Source organism: Acipenser ruthenus, chromosome 44 (genome assembly GCF_902713425.1).
Source record: "Acipenser ruthenus chromosome 44, fAciRut3.2 maternal haplotype, whole genome shotgun sequence".
Classification (NCBI taxonomy): Eukaryota; Metazoa; Chordata; class Actinopteri; order Acipenseriformes; family Acipenseridae; genus Acipenser; species Acipenser ruthenus.
In genome coordinates, this window is record NC_081232.1 from 6,961,679 (window position 1) to 6,980,000 (window position 18,322).

The 18,322-nt window shown below is 42.8% G+C and overlaps 2 protein-coding genes across 2 annotated transcripts in view; one reads left to right on the forward strand and one right to left on the reverse strand.

The window, feature by feature from the left end:
* si:ch211-214j24.10 (uncharacterized protein LOC558894 homolog) overlaps positions 1–1,697 on the reverse strand; it is a 16,481-nt gene extending 14,784 nt beyond the window's left edge. Inside the window, exon 1 of the mRNA XM_059012231.1 lies at positions 1,638–1,697. Within this exon, the coding sequence (XP_058868214.1) occupies positions 1,638–1,655 (18 nt within the window). The 5' untranslated portion in view covers positions 1,656–1,697. The remainder of the gene's footprint in view (positions 1–1,637) is intronic.
* LOC131709652 (CDP-diacylglycerol--inositol 3-phosphatidyltransferase-like) lies at positions 1,106–13,823 on the forward strand. The gene is made up of 6 exons (XM_059012217.1): positions 1,106–1,888; positions 2,650–2,784; positions 6,864–7,017; positions 8,038–8,119; positions 9,572–9,653; positions 10,288–13,823. The coding sequence occupies exons 1-6, from the start codon at positions 1,846–1,848 to the stop codon at positions 10,449–10,451; spliced, it is 660 nt and encodes a 219-aa protein (XP_058868200.1). The 5' UTR covers positions 1,106–1,845; the 3' UTR covers positions 10,452–13,823.
* The last annotated feature ends 4,499 nt before the right edge of the window (positions 13,824–18,322 follow it).

Here is an 18,322-nt window from a genome sequence, read left to right on the forward strand (position 1 = left end):
AATAATAATAATAATAATAATAATGTTATGTAGTTTTTTTGTAATAATAATAATAATAATAAAACCAGAAACGGAATCTTCAATTTACCGATGAAGGGAGACAAAAGGGGTTTAAAAAATATATATATCGGGCCACGTGGTTTATTATAACTTTCAAAATATCGACATCTAGCGGCAGCACACGCTCATTGCATCGAAAAATATGTACTTAAAATCTGAGGTCCTGGACTGAATGTGGAAGTTTTCGCATTGTGTTCGCGGAGAGCTGCTTTATCACTACAGAAAGCAAATACACACAGAAAGCCTACCTGGTCTGTCGAAAACCTCTTTTCAATTAGAATCCGATCGTAGATTTGAAGAAAACTCTCGCTGTTTTGTTCCAATAAGCATTTAGCTAAAAGCAAAGCACACGTCCATCTCGGATCTTGTGTGGTTGCCATGGCGATTCGCTGTTTTTTTGTGTGTGTGTCTTTGTTAATTTGTAAATCCATTAAACGTGGCACGTCTCGTTATTAATTAAATCATTGTATTTTTCAAAAAAATCTCGTTTACCTTTGACTCTTAGTGACGTCATGGCTAAAATGACTGTCGCTATGGACGCCTTTTTACCGCGGGGTCGATCCAACTCGGTTGCTATGGGCCGAAATGGTGGGGGGCGACGGCGGCTAATAACATTATGTTGATTTTACAGGGATTTCGTTTTAAAATTACACCAAATGCGAACACTGTGACAATATAGGTTACTATATATATTTTTTAAATAAAAACTGAAAGTTTAATTCGATATTGTTTTGGTTTCAACGTTTCAGTATTGGTAATGGTTTCTTCTAAATCTGCAATGCGCCTGAAAAAAAAAAACAAGACCGCCGTTGGGATGAACCAAAAATCGGGAGTATAGGGAGTGTTATTTTTATTAAAGTTTTAAAACAATACATATCTAACTCATCAACCACCAAAATATACAATAGAACGTTAATACTACATTGTTTACAAGCTAATATCATGCGGTTTTGGTTTTAAAACCGAACATTTTCCTGTTTTAATATATTCTATTAGTAAACACACCCCTCTAGCACACCCTAATCGTGTTGAGAGGCTGTCAAATGATATCAAGGGTTAATGTGATTCTAAACGCAAATTAAAGTAATTTCAAACAGTATAATTAACACTGAATGCATAATATTACACAATAAACACACTAACTACGGGTTAAACACAGAATATGTACAAGTTTCTTTATCTGAAATTAGAAGTGAGTGGGTCGTCTACCGAAAGCCGTTGCTAAGGGGAAGTCGTTTTCTTAGTATGATGCTAACATTATATTAAAACGGAAATGACAGCCTTTTTACGAATTATTAGTGAGTTTTAGTTTTTGTAAAGGCGTGTTTGTGCCACAGCTGTGGGGAGTTACCCCTATTTTTGTTTAATTAATTATTTTACACCACACTCTCTCTTTGTCTCACCCCCCTGCATGTTTAGAATGGAATGTAATAATTTATCTGTTACGTAAGTCTATAATACTAAAGCACGGCTTATTTAAATCACACTAACTTCATAATTTAAACAATCGCGATTTCAGAGGTTTAGTTTGTCATGAGAGAAAAATAAAAGATTTAACATAGAGTGGTTTCTTGTACCCTCCGTGTGCTGCGCATAATGGTTCATTCCTGCTGCTGTGCGGATTGGAATGACGTCACACGACACGATGCCAGTTAAAGGGACGAGTCTTAATTTTGCATATGGCCGGAAATCCGTAGGAAGATAGGCAAATGTTAAGCATTCTTCTCTCTTTTTAATCATTCCCTTTAACCTCGGTGGTTCATTCAACCCCAGAACACTGCTAACATGGAACAGGAAAACATTTTTCTTTTCGTGCCCAACTTGATCGGTAAGACGATTTTTTTTAACAGTCATTTTGTTTGCTCTGTTTTAGTTGACGGAAATGTTGACAGATTTCTGATAGGACACACTGCCGCCCACACACACATCACATTCGGGACGGTGTTTTTAATTGTAACTACAGTTACAATGTAATTCCAGTTCAGTCTAGTCTAGTGATCTCAAACTGCAGTTACAATGTAATACAATGTATAGGAGGCTGTGTGGTCCAGTGGTTAAAGAAAAGGGCTTGTAACCAGGAGGTCCCCGGTTCAAATCCCACCTCAGCCACTGACTCATTGTGTGACCCTGAGCAAGTCACTTCACCTCCTTGTGCTCCGTCTTTCGGGTGAGACGTAATTGATGCATAGTTCACACACCCTAGTATCTGTAAGTCGCCTTGGATAAAGGCATCTGCTAAATAAACAAATAATATAAGTCCAGTCTAGTGATCTCAAACTGCAGTTACAATGTAATTATAATACAGTCTAGTCTACTGATCTCAAACTGCAGTTACAATGTAATTATAATACAGTCTAGTCTAGTGATCTCAAACTGCAGTTACAATGTAATTCCAGTCCAGTCCAGTCTAGTGATCTCAAACTGCAGTTACAATGTAATTCCAGTCCAGTCTAGTCTAGTGATCTCAAACTGCAGTTACAATGTAATTATAATACAGTCTAGTGATCTCAAACTGCAGTTACAATGTAATTCCAGTCCAGTCTAGTGATCTCAAACTGCAGTTACAATGTCTTGTTTGCTTTCTCGCAGGATACTCTCGAATCCTCTTCGCTTTCATCTCGTTCTACTTCATGCCCACCTGCCCCCTGCTCGCCTCGGTCTTCTACCTGCTGAGCGGATTCCTCGATGCCTTCGACGGGCATGCCGCCCGCCTCCTCAACCAAGGTACTGTCCCAGCCGCAGGGCATTGTGGGGGCTGTAGTGTCCCAGCAGTGATATGTTATGGGGGCTGTAGTCATACCATGTTGAATAGCTCTGTGAATAAGTCAGAATGTGTGTTTCTTCTCTTAGGGATGTTGTTATGGACAAAATAATGCATTGTGGGGACTGTAGTCTCCCGGCAGTGATGCATTATAGGGGCTGTAGTCCTAGTGTTGAATGGCTCTGTGAATTAGAACATGAGAAAGATTACAAGCAAGAGGAGGCCATTCGGCCCATCTTGCTTGTTTGGTTTCTTGAAGGATCCAAGGGTGTCGGCTTCAACAACATTACTGGGGAGTTGGTTCCAGACCCTCACAATTCTCTGTGTAAAAAAGTGCCTCCTATTTTCTGTTCTGAATGCCCCTTTATCTAATCTCCATTTGTGACCCCTGGTCCATGTTTCTTTTTTCAGGTCAAAAAAGTCCCCTGGGTCGACATTGTCTATACCTTTTAGGATTCTGAATGCTTGAATCAGATCACCGCGTAGTTTTGAATAAATTCAATTCTTTTAGCCTGTCTGCATACGACATGCCTTTTAAACCTGGAGCAGCAATATCCCTTTTGTAACGAGGTGATCAGAACTGAACACAATATTCTAGATGAGGTCTTACTAATGCATTGTAAAGTTTTAACATTACTTCCCTTGATTTAAATTCAACACTTCTCACAATATATCCGAGCATCTTGTTGGCCTTTTTTATAGCTTCCCCACACTGTCTAGATGAAGACATTTCTGAGTCTCCCATATGATATTTATAATGCACATTTGTATTGCCTGTGTGCTGTCTAGATCATTTTGAATGACCTTTGCTGTTGCAGCAGTGTTTGCCACTCCTCCTATTTTTGTGTCGTCTGCAAATTTAACAAGTTTGCTTACTATACCAGAATCTAAATCATTAATGTAGTTTAGGAATAGCAGAGGACCTAATACTGATCCCTGTGGTACACCACTGGTTATCTCGCTCCATTTTGAGGTTTCTCCTCTAATCAGTACTTTCTGTTTTCTACATGTTAACCACTCCCTAATCCATGTGCATGCATTTCCTTGAATCCCTACTGCGTTCAGTTTGAGAATTAGTCTTTTATGCGGGACTTTGTCAAAAGCTTTCTGGAAATCTAAAAAACCATGTTGTATGCTTTGCAATTATCCATTGTCGATGTTGCATCCTCAAAAAAGTCAAGCAGGTTAATTAGACACGATCTCCCTTTCCTAAAACCATGCTGACTGTCTCCCAGGATACTGTTACCATATAGGTAATTTTCCATTTTAGGTCTTATTATAGTTTCCATAAGTCTACATATAATAGAAGTCAGGCTTATTGGTCTGTAGTTACCTGGTTTGGTTTTGTCTTCCTTTTTGTGGATCGGTGTTACGTTTGCAATTTTCCAGTCTGTTGGTACAACCCCTGTGTCAAGAGACTGTTGCATGATCTTGGTTAGCGGTTTGTAAATAACTTCTTTCATTTCTTTGAGTACTATTGGGAGGATCTCATCCGGCCCAGGGGATTTGTTTATTTTAAGAGCTCCTAGTCCCTTTAACACTTCTACCTCTGTTATGCTAAAGTTATTTAAAACTGGATAGGAACAGGTCGACATGTGGGGCATGTTGTCCGTGTCCTCCTTTGTAAAAACCTGTGAAAAGTAATCATTTAATATATTTGCTATTTTTTTTTCTTCATCTATGATTTTGCCATTTGTGTCTCTTAGACATTTAACCTCCTCTTTGAATGTCCTGTTGCTGTTATAATATTGGAAAAACATTTTGGCCCCCTTAGCAATATTGATTACTATCTCTCTCTTGGCCTTTCTAACTTCCTTTTTGACATGTGTTTGCAGTTCTAAGTACTCTTTCTGTGTACTTTGTTTTTGGTCCCTTTTAAACGCTCTGTAAAGTGCCTTTTTTCGCTGAATATTTTTTTTAATTGATCTATTAAACCGTTTTGGCCATTTTGTTTTAGATTTAGATTTGTCTACTTTTGGGATGTAATTGTTTTGTGCCTCTAGTACTACATTTTTAAAAAACAGCCATTCTTTTTCTGTGGATGTTTTCTCTATTTCACTCCAATCTACTTCTATTAGTCTCTGTTTCATACCTTCATAGTTTGCTTTTCTAAAATTGTAAACCTTAGCTTTACTCATTACTTTTGGGGTAATAGTTACTTTTTGAGTTTGCCAATGGCTCTCTGACCTCTGTTTTAGTTATTCTGTCTTCATTATTTGAAAAGACTAAGTCAAGGCATGCCTCCCCTCTAGTCAGTGCCTTGACAAATTGCGTTAGGAAGCAGTCATTTGTCATTTCCACCATTTCAATTTCGTCCGTCGTGCTCCCCACCGAGTTCTCCCATTTTATACAGGGGAAGTTGGAATGTGTGTTTCTTCTCTTAGGGATGCTATTCTGGACACGATGATGGATTGTGGGGGCTGTAGTCTCCCGGCAATGATGCATTATGAGGGCTGTAGTCCTAGTGTTGAATGGCTCTGTGAGTAAGTCGGAATGCGTGTTTTTTCTCTTAGGATTATTCTAGACACAATGTTTCATTCTGGGGGCTGTAGTCTCCCAGCAGTGATGCATTATGGGGGCTGTAGTCCTACAATGTTGAATGTGTGTTTCTTCTCTTAAGGATTATTCTAGACACGATGTTTCATTCTGGGGGCTGTAGTCTCCCAGCAGTGATGCATTATGGGGGCTGTAGTCCTACAATGTTGAATGTGTGTTTCTTCTCTTAGGATGGGTTTACACAAGGCAATAAAATTGCTGTTGATGTGCCGAGTGTAATATAGGGAGAGTGAGAGAGCTGGAGAGGCCAGAGCAGTACTGCCTGTGACGTCATTTCACTCCTCATTCTGAGATTGCAGCGCCCAAGAATTAAGTGGCGTGTGGAAGAAGAGGCGACTCTGATTGATGTTTTTATTAAACAAACGATTGTCATTGGGTCTGAAAACAGAAAAATAACAAGAAGGATGTGCTATATTCTCAACTTCCTTTCAAAATTCAACACAGCAGTTGGTTGCGATTTTGACATTTATTCTGTTTTGATGACGACATTTGTAATGTTATCGCGAACGTTACATGGAGAACAAAAGTAATGCTTCGAACACCTTAGCCGAGGTCTTGTTTTGCTGACTGCACATTTCAGCGTTGAGATAGCGTGTACCCCGAATTTTTAAAGTAGAAAAAAGCTGCAGTATTTAAGTTAATTTACAGCATACTGCTTATTTTTTATAATTCTCTATGTGGTCTTTTGAAACAGTTCAGAAGATGAAGTCATATTTAGGGTAGTGAATTATACCGCGTGCAGGGGTGTCCAACCCTGTCCCGGAGAGCCACTGGCTCTTCTGGTTTTCATTTCAATCGAGCTCTCGCTTACTTAATTGCACCAATTAGTGGCTTAATTAGCCAAGATTAACAGGTGTTCCAGATGTGTAGCCACTAATGACATGGACACTGATCACACTGTGCTGTGAGACAGCGGTACACGGCACACAAGGATCCCTCTATATGTTATCAATTAGAAATGCAACGGCACTCTCATGAAACCATATATTTAGTTCATTACCTAAATACCCACGATAAGTATGTTGAATAGCTCGTTCTGTGTGTGCAGTATTTTCTTTAGTTACCCGTTGTTATGCACATACTGTAGCCACTGTTTAAAGTCCTCATCTCTGCCATGAAATTGCTAGCAGTATTCCCACCAATATGTGGACACTTGGCAGTGATGCATTGTGGGAACTGTAGTCTTCAGCAGTGATGCCCTGTGGGGGTTGTAGTCCTGCCGTATTTAATGGCTATGTATTTCCTCTCGAGGACCCAGTTTGGTGCGATGTTGGACATGGTGATGCATTGTGGGGGCTGTAGTCTCGAGCAGTAATGCATTGTGGTGGTTGTAGTCCTGCAGTTTCTAATGGCTCTGTATTTCTCCTCTCAGGCACCCAGTTTGGTAAGATGCTGATGCATTGTGGGGGCTGTAGTCTCTGAGCAGTGATGCACTATGGGGGTTGTAGTCCTGCAGTTTCTAAAGGCTCTCTATTTCCTCTCTCAGGGACCCAGTTCGGGGCGATGCTGGATATGCTGACTGACCGATGTGCCACCATGTGTCTGCTGGTCAACCTGTCTCTGCTGTACCCACAATACACCATCCTCTTCCAACTCAGCATGACCATTGACGTGGCCAGCCACTGGATACACCTGCACAGGTACGGGACTGACTCGTGTGTGTGTGTGTGTGTGTGTGTGTGTGTGTCTGTGTCTGGACTGACATCATTAACCCTTTGCGGTCCATTTATTAACTGCGCGTCAGGCACGCCAGGTCTAATTAATTTTCACACGCGCAGTTAATTTTATACGCGCTGTTTAAAAGTATTTTTTTCACAGTCAAACGGGTTTAAATGGCCCTGCACATCAACAAAGCACTCACTAGGCATCTCCAGCCCCGCCCCACCCTTTTGTTCGCTATAGCGTTCAGCTATGTAAGAAATAAATAATAATAATAATAGTCGTACATACCGATCGATCATCTCCTGATCACTCGTTTTATCACCAAACTCCTCAATAATGCGATCCAAGTCATTATTTTATTATTATAACATCTGAAAAAAGCTCTGCAAATGTCCATGATAGTCTCTGTGCGCTGACGCACTCAGCCAGCTTGTTTACTATGAACGCCCCGTTATCTGATACCTGATACCATGTATGACTATTCATGAGACACGCCTTTTCTTTTTTTTTTTTTTTTTTTTTTCCCGACTTGTCTCGGCTCCTGTCGCTCCCACTCGGCAATTGAATGGTTTTCTCGGCTTTTTCCGGAGAAAAAACGACTAAACACCCGTTTATTGCGTTGCTATAATGATGTCGGACCCAGTCCGACAAAGGACCTGTGAGGAATAATTGCAATGTCGGACCCAGTCCGACAATGGACCGCAAAGGGTTAATACATATCCTGCCGACAGCTGCAACTCTAATATAACTGGGAGAATACACCTGTCTGTCTGTCTGCCTGTCTGTGTGTGTGTGTCCTGTGTCTCTCTGTGTGTTTGTGAGATACTGAGGCTGAAGAGATAAGTAACAACTATCTCTCTTCCCCCTCCCTCTCCCTCTCTCTCTCTCCCTCTCCCCCTCCCTCTCTCTCTCTCTCCCTTTCTCTTTCTCTTCCCCCCTCTCTCTCTCTCTCTCTCTCTCTCTCTCTTCCCCCTCTCTCTCGCTCTCCCTCTCTGCAGCTCCATGATGAGAGGCAGCTCCAGTCACAAGAGCATCGACCTGTCAGGGAACCCGCTGCTGAGACTGTACTACACCTCCCGGGTACAGAGCAACTCCAACCCCTAACCCCAAACCCCCATCCACTAACTACCATCCACAACCCCCAACCCCATCCACAACCCCTAAACACTAACCACCATCCCCAACCCCCATACCCTCAACCCCTGACACCAAACCCCAACCACTAACCCCCATCCCCAACCCCCATCCCCTAACCCCCATCCCCAACCCCTAACACCAAACCCCAACCACTAACCACCATCCCCAACCCCTAACCCTAAACCCCCATCCACTAACCACCATCCCCAACCCCTAACCCCAAACCCCCATCCCCTAACCCCCATCCCCAACCCCAAACCCCCATCCACTAACCACCATCCCCAACCCCTAACCCCAAACCCCCATCCCCTAACCCCCAAACCCCCATCCACTAACCACCATCCCCAACCCCAAACCCCCATCCCCCAACCCCCAACCCCATCAACATCCCCCAACCCCTAATCCCCAACCCCTAACCCCAAACCTCCATCCACTAACCATCATCCCCAACCCCCAACCCCCATCCCCAACCCCTAACCCCAAACCCCCATTACCAACCCGTAACCCCATCCCCAAACCCCCATCCACTAACCCCCATCCCCAACCCCAAACCCCCATCCCCCATCCCCTAACCCCATCCCTAACCCCTAACCCCCATCCACTAACCACCACCCCCAACCCCTAACCCCAAACCCCCATCCACTAACCACCATCCCCAACCCCAAACCCCCAACCCCATCAACATCCCCCAACCCCTAATCCCCAACCCCTAACCCCAAACCTCCATCCACTAACCATCATCCCCAACCCCCAACCCCCATCCCCAACCCCTAACCCCAAACCCCCATTACCAACCCGTAACCCCATCCCCAAACCCCCATCCACTAACCCCCATCCCCAACCCCAAACCCCCATCCCCCATCCCCTAACCCCATCCCTAACCCCTAACCCCCATCCACTAACCACCACCCCCAACCCCTAACCCCAAACCCCCATCCACTAACCACCATCCCCAACCCCCAACCCCAAACCCCCATCCCCAACCCCTAACCCCATCCCCAACCCCTAATTGCCATCCCCAACCCCAAACCCCATCCTCAACGCCTACCACCATCCCCATCCCCTAACCCCCAACCTCTAATCACCATTCCCAACTCCAACCCCAACCCCTAAACCCCCAACCCCCAACCCCTAACCCCAAACTCCCATCCGCTGACCATCATCCCCAACCCCTAACCCCCGTCCCAATCACCATCTCCATCCCCTAACCCCCACCCCCATCCCCATCCCTAACCCTAGCCCTCTACTCCAGTATACACTTCTTCAGTAAGAGCAGTTTAACAGCGCAGGTCATTTCAGTGGGATGTGTATGTGTTATAATATGTGCAGGGGTCTTTGTGAAGATTGGTTCTGTACCTGCGTGTGATCTCTCCTGTCTCTCTCTCTCTCTGGTAGCCCGTGCTGTTTGTGATGTGTGCCGGCAACGAGCTCTTCTACTGCATGCTGTACCTGCTCAACTTCTACGAGGGGCCAACAGGTGAGGCACAGTACAGAACAGCACAATACAATACAGCACAGCACAATGCAGTAAAATACAATACAGTAACATTCAATACAATGCAATACAGTACAATACAGCACAATACAGTACAGCACAATACAGTGCAATGTAGTGCAGTACAGTGCATTATATAATACAATACAGTACAGTACTATACAGCACAATATAGCACAATACAGTACAACATGTGAGGCACATTTCAAACAATATAGTGCAATACAATATACTTCAGTACCATATAATACAGTATACATCAATAAAATACAATATAATACAGTCAATTAAATTCAATACAATACAGTTTAATACAATATAATACACTTTAACTAGAGTTCAGATGAATTCAGTGCAGACCAGTAAACTCTCTCCATCTCCTCTCCTGTGTCCCCTCTCCCTCTCCCCTCTCCTCTCTCCTCTGTCTTTTATCTCCTCTCTCCTCTCCTGTCTCCCCTCTCCTCTCTCCTCTCCTGTGTCTCCTCTCCCTCTCTCTCTCCTCTCCTCTCCCTCTCCTGTCTTTTTTATCCCCTCTCCTCTCTCCTCTCCCCTCTCCTCTCCTGTCTCTCCTCTCCTTCTCTCTCTCTCTCCCCTCTCCTCTCCCTCGCTCTCTCAGTGGGATTCCTGCCAGCTGGATTATTCCGGTGTGTGTTCTGGCTCAGCGTTCCGATCGCGGTTCTGAAACTCGGGATCAGCCTCCTTCACCTGGTCACCGCCTCACGGAACATCGCCGCCATCGACACAGCGGAGCGCAAGAAGAAACTGGACGCTGGGAAGTGAGGAGCGAGAGAGATCTTAAACTGACCGCAAATACTTTAATAACCCCAGAAATCCCTAATGAACTCCTGTCTGAACCCCACAGGAATCTCCCCTGAATATCTTCTGTCCCCATTGAAGTCATTGGTTTTGAATTCAGCCCCCTGTTACTTCAAGTGGGTTTAATTACCCAGATTCATAACAAGCTCCTTGATAACAAATTATGTTGCTCACATGTCTAGGCGTGCATTCATGGGCTAGGAAGGGCAGAAGATATTCAGGGGAGATTCCTGTGGGGTTCAGACTGGAGTACATTAGAGATTTGCAGGGGTTATTTGAAAGTGTTGCCAAGTGATTTTTTACCTGAAAAAATAATAATTCCCTAAATCTTACCTGTCCATCAGCCACACAGCTCTCGGTGTGCAGTTTTGAAAGAAGCACATACATGTGTCACAGTTATCAAGATAAGAGATCTCTGTTTGCACGAGCCTTGCTTGTATAGCGCTGCACTTGCTTGGTCATTACCCCTCCCCTCCAAAGGCCTTCCTCCTGTCGGTAACCAGTCAGCTGTTGCTTTCCCAGAAGACACTGCACCGGTGACCTAGGGAGTGCGAGAGTAGCAGATTTCCTGGCACAGAAACCGAGAACTTCTTTTGTAATCTAGCATAGTACCAGATATGGGTTCAAATGAAAATACATGTTCACTATAGCTATGTGTTTCTTTCAAAACTGCACATTAAAATTAGAATTACATTGTAACTGCAGTTTGAGATCACTAGACTAGACTGTATTATAATTACATTGTAACTGCAGTTTGAGATCACTACACTAGATTAGAATTACATTGTAACTGCTGTTCATATTTTCTGAAACTCACTCTATTTGAACATTTTATTCTGAATTTGTGTAAAATCTCATTGCAGTTTTCCTGTTTTTTTTTTTTTTTTTTTTTAATGTTGAATAGACAAGTAGCTGTCACATAGCAAATATTTAATATGTTTCATTGTAATTTTCATAAATGGTTTTTAATTAATTAATTGATGTAATGTATTATTATGCTATAGTAGACGATACACAGTGCTATTGTTGTGTAATTATGTGCCCTAGAACCTAAATAATTGGATGTTAAAAAGCAAAAAGGAAAAAAAGTGGGTGAGCTGAAACTTGGAATTGCCTTTAAGAAGCATTTATTTATCGGCAGGTGTTAAATAAACCCTTTCATTAACATGAGAAAACGTGAAAAGCTGTCCTCCCCTCACCTTTACAACCCAGCACCACTCCGTGGCGATTATTAACTTCCGCAGCGAGTGTTTTAAAAGCCGATTGGAAGCGGATTTTCCTCTCATCCGGGGAGCTGATCTTTTTGACTGCCGTGCCGATAATATTCGTTGTCAAATGGGATTGTTCGCTTCCGAAGTGAAGCGCCGCGGTTCGGTGCTCGATTTGTAAAGGCGAGGGAAGGACAGCGTTTCTGGTTTGAGTGATCAACATGTTAATGAATGGATTTATTTAATACCTGCCAAGTTCCACTATCAGCTGAAGATTTCTGCATACTTTTGCATACTTTGTCACAGATTTGACTGCCTCCAGCCATGAGTAAGGGTGTCACTAGGACAGAGTGGGAGGCTTTTCAGCTCTCCTCGCAATGCATTCTGGTGCTTTGTCTCAGGTACATTTCACAGCAGGACTACACTTACCAGAATGCACTGGGGTGCGAGTTGAAAACTGAACTGTCCTAAACTGTCCTAGTGTAACATGGAGTCATATGGTAACCAAGTCAATCCCACCTCAGCCACTGACTCACTGTGTGACCCTGAGCAAGTCACTTCACCTCCTTGTGCTCCTTTTTTCGGGTGAGACGTAGTTGTAAGTGACTCTGCAGCTGATGCATAGTTCACACACCCTAGTCTCTGTAAGTCGCCTTGGTGGATAAAGGTGTCTGCTAAATAAACTAATATATATATATATATATATATATATATATATATATATATATATATATATATATATATATATATATATATATATATGAGACCGCTGAAGTGATCTGGAATATAGAACTCAGCTGTTCGCTTCTAGTTCTGTTACAGCAATGAAGGTTTCGTCTCCTTCAAGAAATAGGAGCTGATTAAAGACTTGATTCAGGGCTTTGAAAATGGGGCCTAATAAGAAGCCTTGTGTGATGTTTTTGTTTGACAGTTTCTACAGATTTTGCACAGCAGTGTGATCCATTCCTGGTTTCACTAGGAGTTTAATAATCAGACACACCTGAGCTTGTTACCTAGACACACTGGGGCTGATCAAGCTGGTAGTAAAACCTGGAATGGGTGACACTGCTGTGCAATAGGAGTCTTATTACCATCCCAGTATCTCTCTCTCTCTCTCTCTCTCTATCTCGAGCATCAAAAGGAACTTATTACTTATATTTGTATAAAATTCACTAGATGTGATCGAAAAATGACACACTCTGTTTTAGAGCAGGTGCAGTGACTTTTAATTGTGCTGATTAACAATCGACATCACGAAGATGCTGCTGAATGATCTGTGGATCTGGGGCAGGTGTTGTGACTCTTGGTCTCCCAGTTGGTGGCTCTGTCATTGACAGAGTGTGTCTGGTTATACCATCTAGCCAGATTTGAAATCGCTGGCTGTGAGCACCCAAGACAGCGAGCCACAGCACCCTGCCCTAGTCCAGCCTCCAACATGTCGATCGCACGAAGGCGCTGCTCTCTGGACAGACGTGGAATATTGTTTTTTTTTTTCTGTGATTTTCTATATTGCTTTTATTCAAGCTTGCAATTCAACAGCTGAAATCCCTCCACATCCAGCGTCCAAACAACTGTTTCAATAATTAGGTGATTAAGTGCATATGCTTCAGTCCTAGTCACTCAAGCGTGTCATGGTCAAGGATGAATGATCGAGTGATTAAAAAGAAACCAAAAACATTTTGTCAATGACCATCATTTATATACCTTATTTTTTTAAAATAAATGTGTTATAATAGTGATAAGTTTCTTTTGATGCTTTATATATATAAATTTGGGGACAACTGCAAGACCAGGAAGAAGCAAATGTATGATATTCTCATAGGAGCAGGATGCCTCTTTCCCACCATATAAGCAATTGAAAATAAATGTCAGTGAAAAATATATTTATTATGTAAGCAAAACGCCTTTTTTCCCCCCAGTTATTTTCGATATTTCATGCAGGAAAGGATGAAAGGCCCTTGCAAATATCATACAAAGTTAAAGGAGATCGGAAGCCAGCTTGAAGTTAAACGTCGTTTGGGGCTCGTTCGATTTGCTTGTGTGAAATTCAAGCGATGTGTACAGAGCTGTCTGGAGAAATCGGATGCAAAATCTGTGTTCAAGTTAAATAAATATTTTTAATGTTTGATTTCTAGTTTGTTTCTGTATCTTATTCGGGGGGGGGGGGGGTCGCACACTGTACAGTACACTTAATTCAGACCTCTCTATAACAGCGACTCTGTATACTACAGCAATTCCACAGACATTTCTGGGTCCTGACAGAATCCCTATAATAGTGAGTGTCTTGATCCCCTCTCTACAATCGGGAAACTGTCTATTTGGAGTCTGTGTGGTCCAGTGGTTAAAGATAAGGGCTTGTAACCAGGAGGTCCCCGGTTCAAATCCCGGCTCACTCACTGACTCGCTTGTGTGTGACCCTGAGCAAGTCACCGAACCTCCTTGTGCTCCATCTTTCGGGTGAGACGTTGTTGTAAGTGACTGTAGGGATCAAAAATACGTTATATTCATGCAAGAAATACTGTTACTACAATCGTTATCAACATTAGATACAAGCAAGCAAAGACGTGCGGGTCACAGCATGAACCAATTTATACGCTTGTATCACAACACAGACGTCATGTGGAGTCAATTCAAGGAAGTGACTGACCATTCAAACAAAAACACTATGTTAAATATTATGAGTATTAGCATTTCCACCCCCGTTTCTTCCAATTGGTATGGACCCACACCACTATCACCCACCCAAATCTATCACATTTAAGCATTTTACAGACTGTCTTAACCTAACCCTGTTCTTTGTTTGTGGTCTTATGTTTTCACACTGTGTCCGCACATCTTGATTAGACACCTGCTAACTTTGGCGCTCTGCCCAGACGCCAAGGTACGAGAGACTGCAAATGTCTTCTTAGCTAGTTACACATGCTTTAAGCTATATCAGAATATGAAAATAACATAGAAGTAAAGAAATGTATAATCAAATACATAATTTGTACTTTATGCAGAATGTCATCTCCTGATGCATAGCTCACACACCCGAGTCTCTGTAAGTCACCTTGGATAAAGGCGTCTGCTAAATAAACAAGCTGGTAGCACTTTCCATTGAGTCTCTGATTACTGTGTATTTGCATGTCAGCTTCTTAGTAAATACACCTGTGCTTACACATTACAATGGTGTTAGAAAGAGTTACTTCATGTGGAAATCTTTTTGAACAATATCCAGTGATGTGCGGTCAGGGTAGGCAATGCCTACCTAGTGAGAATCCGGAAAATATATATATATATATATATATATTGAACTTGAACGTAAGCCGCTCTACTCAGTCACGCAAGTTCCAAACTTATAGTCTCAGCAATGAGTGAGAAAAAGGCACAGCGCGTCACTGCCTTAACTGTGTCACCTGACTACACTAATTCCATTGCACAGTTAATATTGACGCATGCGTTCTTGCAGAAAAAATGCTGTGGGAACAACCGTTGGAAAGGCACAGACCTTCCCTGCCTTTGGGGGCGTGTCCTTGAGTTACCGCTCTTTAGCAAACCAACCAAGCTATGCTAGGAAGTCTAACATCAACCGATCCCAAAATGAAAAATGCTATATGTCAACGTAAACAGATCAAAACCCACACTCGGAATCGGACTGATCAAGGGCGGCTCTCATCCCTGGCGCTTATTTCCATTGAAAAGGAGAGACTTTTAAAACTTCAGGCCAACAGAGAAGCAATTCTACAATGATGTCACGGACATCTTTGTCCAGAAGGAGAGAAGGATGGACTTCATATAAGAACATAAGAACATAAGAAAGTTTACAAACGAGAGGAGGCCATTCAGCCCATCTTGCTCGTTTGGTTGTTAGTAGCTTATTGATCCCAGAATCTCATCAAGCAGTTTCTTGAAGGATCCCAGGGTGCCAGCTTCAACAACATTACCATAAGTAGATATGTAAGTGCAAGTATTTATTTTCATTTTAATTGTTAAAGAACAGTAACAGGTTTACTGTAGATTTGGGCATTTATAAACACACTCATAGTATGAATTAAATCAGTGTATACGCTTTACAGTATGTTCTTTTGTGGACAATAATAATATATATATATTTTTTTTTTGGTTCCTGGGTAGTAAGTGTTATTTCCTAATTGCTTATGCCTCAAAAGTATAGAAAATGGCTATTATTCCCCACAAACTTTGCTTTTGTGACCAGGACAGTGATATTTTGAAATTTACCTATTTTCCAGAACATTCCAGATAGATTCATTGCTGAGTAAACTTGGAGTAACTTCTAGAACTTTCTAGAACTTTCCAGTAATATAAATAGTAGTATAAATACAGTGGCCTTAAGCCCACCAGTTCAGTTTAGTTCTTACACATTAGTCATGGGTGAAATAAATGTATTTTTGTAGGATGGTACAGAGGGGAAAAGAGAGCCATGAAGTTCGCTATCCCAAGAATTTGGCGGGAACCCACTGACCACTCAAGCAACTGCTACTTCTGCATGGTGGACCCGTCCAAACGTCGGACTGGCAAGAATGCACCTGCTATCACGTATCCGGACCTTCCTTCATCCATCGCCCCGGTGCCACACTGCCATGAGCTCCCCGTACCCACTCCTCCGGAGAGAGAGCAGCCGTCTTTAGAAGAGAGCAGCAAGTCAGAGAGCGAGGAAGACGTTGTAGATCCAGATGACAATTTCAGAGGTGGAGCTGAGGAGAGAAACCCATACTACCCCAACCAAAAAGACCTCAACGACTTGATTAGAGATCTTGGTCTCACCAAGTCCAATGCCAAGCTTTTGACATCTAGGCTCAAGCAGTGGAACTTGCTGGATGAAAGTGTGCAAGTCGCAGATCAGAGGAAGCGTCACCAACCTTTTTCCAGCTTCTTCACCCGTCAAGATGGGCTCTGCTTCTGCCACAATGTGATCAGTCTGTTCGAGGCAATCGGAATCGCCTGTAACCAGAATGAGTGGCGCCTCTTCATTGACAGCTCATCCAGGAGCCTCAAAGCCGTGCTGCTCCATAATGGTAACAAGTACCCGTCTCTTCCCCTGGCTCACTCGGTGCACCTCAAAGAGGATTACAACAGCATCAAGACCTTGCTGGACGCCTTGAAGTATGATGAGTACGGCTGGGAGGTCATAGGAGACTTCAAAATGGTGGCATTCCTGATGGGTCTCCAAGGCGGTTTTACCAAGTTTCCCTGCTATCTTTGCCTTTGGGACAGCAGGGACACCAAGGCGCACTACCACAGGCAGGACTGGCCACAGCGGACCGAGTTCTCTGTGGGGAGGAACAACATCAAGTGGGAGCCACTGGTGGACCCCCAGAAGGTGCTGATGCCACCACTGCACATGAAATTGGGCCTTATGAAACAATTTGTCAGAGCTCTAGATAAGGAGTCGGCAGCCTTCAAGTACCTTCAAGACTTCTTCCCTAAGCTGTCTGAGGCAAAGGTCAAAGCCAGTGTCTTCGTCGGACCACAGATAAAGAAGATCCTGGAGTGCAATGAATTCCCCAAGAAGCTCACTAGTAAGGAGAAAGCAGCTTGGAACAGCTTTGTCGCAGTGGTTCGGGGCTTCCTGGGCAATCACAAGGCTGAAAACTATGTGGAGCTGGTTGAGACTCTGGTGAAGAACTACGGCACAATGGGCTGTAGGATGTCCCTCAAAGTCCATATCCTTGATGCTCATCTTGATAAATTCAAGGAGAACATGGGAGCGTACTCGGAGGAGCAAGGCGAGCGCTTCCACCAGGATATACTGGACTTTGAACGCCGCTACCAAGGACAGTATAACGAGAACATGATGGGAGACTAAATTTGGGGGCTGATTCGTGAAAGTGATTTACAGTATAATCGTAAATCTCGAAAAACTACTCACTTCTAAATCTTTTGTAGTCATTTTTGTATTACTTTAGTATAAATACATGTTAATTTGGATTCATATGTTGTTTTTTTCTGACTTTATGTGAACGAAAAGACACAAATTCGCCCGTTTTCTCATTGGAAATAGGTACATTTCAAAATATCACTGTCTTGGTCACAAAAGCAAAGTTTGTGGGGAATAATAGCCATTTTCTATACTTTTGAGGCATAAGCAATTAGGAAATAACACTTACTACCCAGGAACAAAAATTGTGTTACATAGTGTAACCATCAATATGACTGACATTGAGGTCAGATAGTAATAAAGTAGGTATTGAAATTCAGTGCCATCTGTCGGTTGATTCGTGTAATTACATTGGGGTTATCGTTGAGCTGCGTCAATACCAGTCTCGTTCCCAACCGTGCATAATTATAATTCTGCTCTCTATAAGACTGCCAATCGAATCTATGTAAATTGGGGAGTGAGACTGGCCAGTGCCTACCCAACCACTGACCTCACCGTACGTTACTGAAGTACACAATTGTATCAGAAAAGGGTTGTGGTTAGGGTTAGATCATGCAAAAAGATTTATAGACAGACAGACAGACAGACAGACAGACAGACAGACAGACAGACAGACAGAGCCCCACAATCCTGTTCAGTTTGACACTACAATATAATCCCTTCTTCTCGGTGTCTGTGTTAGTTTACAACATTCTGAAAAGAGTTTAGTTTCATTAAAGCTGCAGACAGACAGACAGACAGACAGA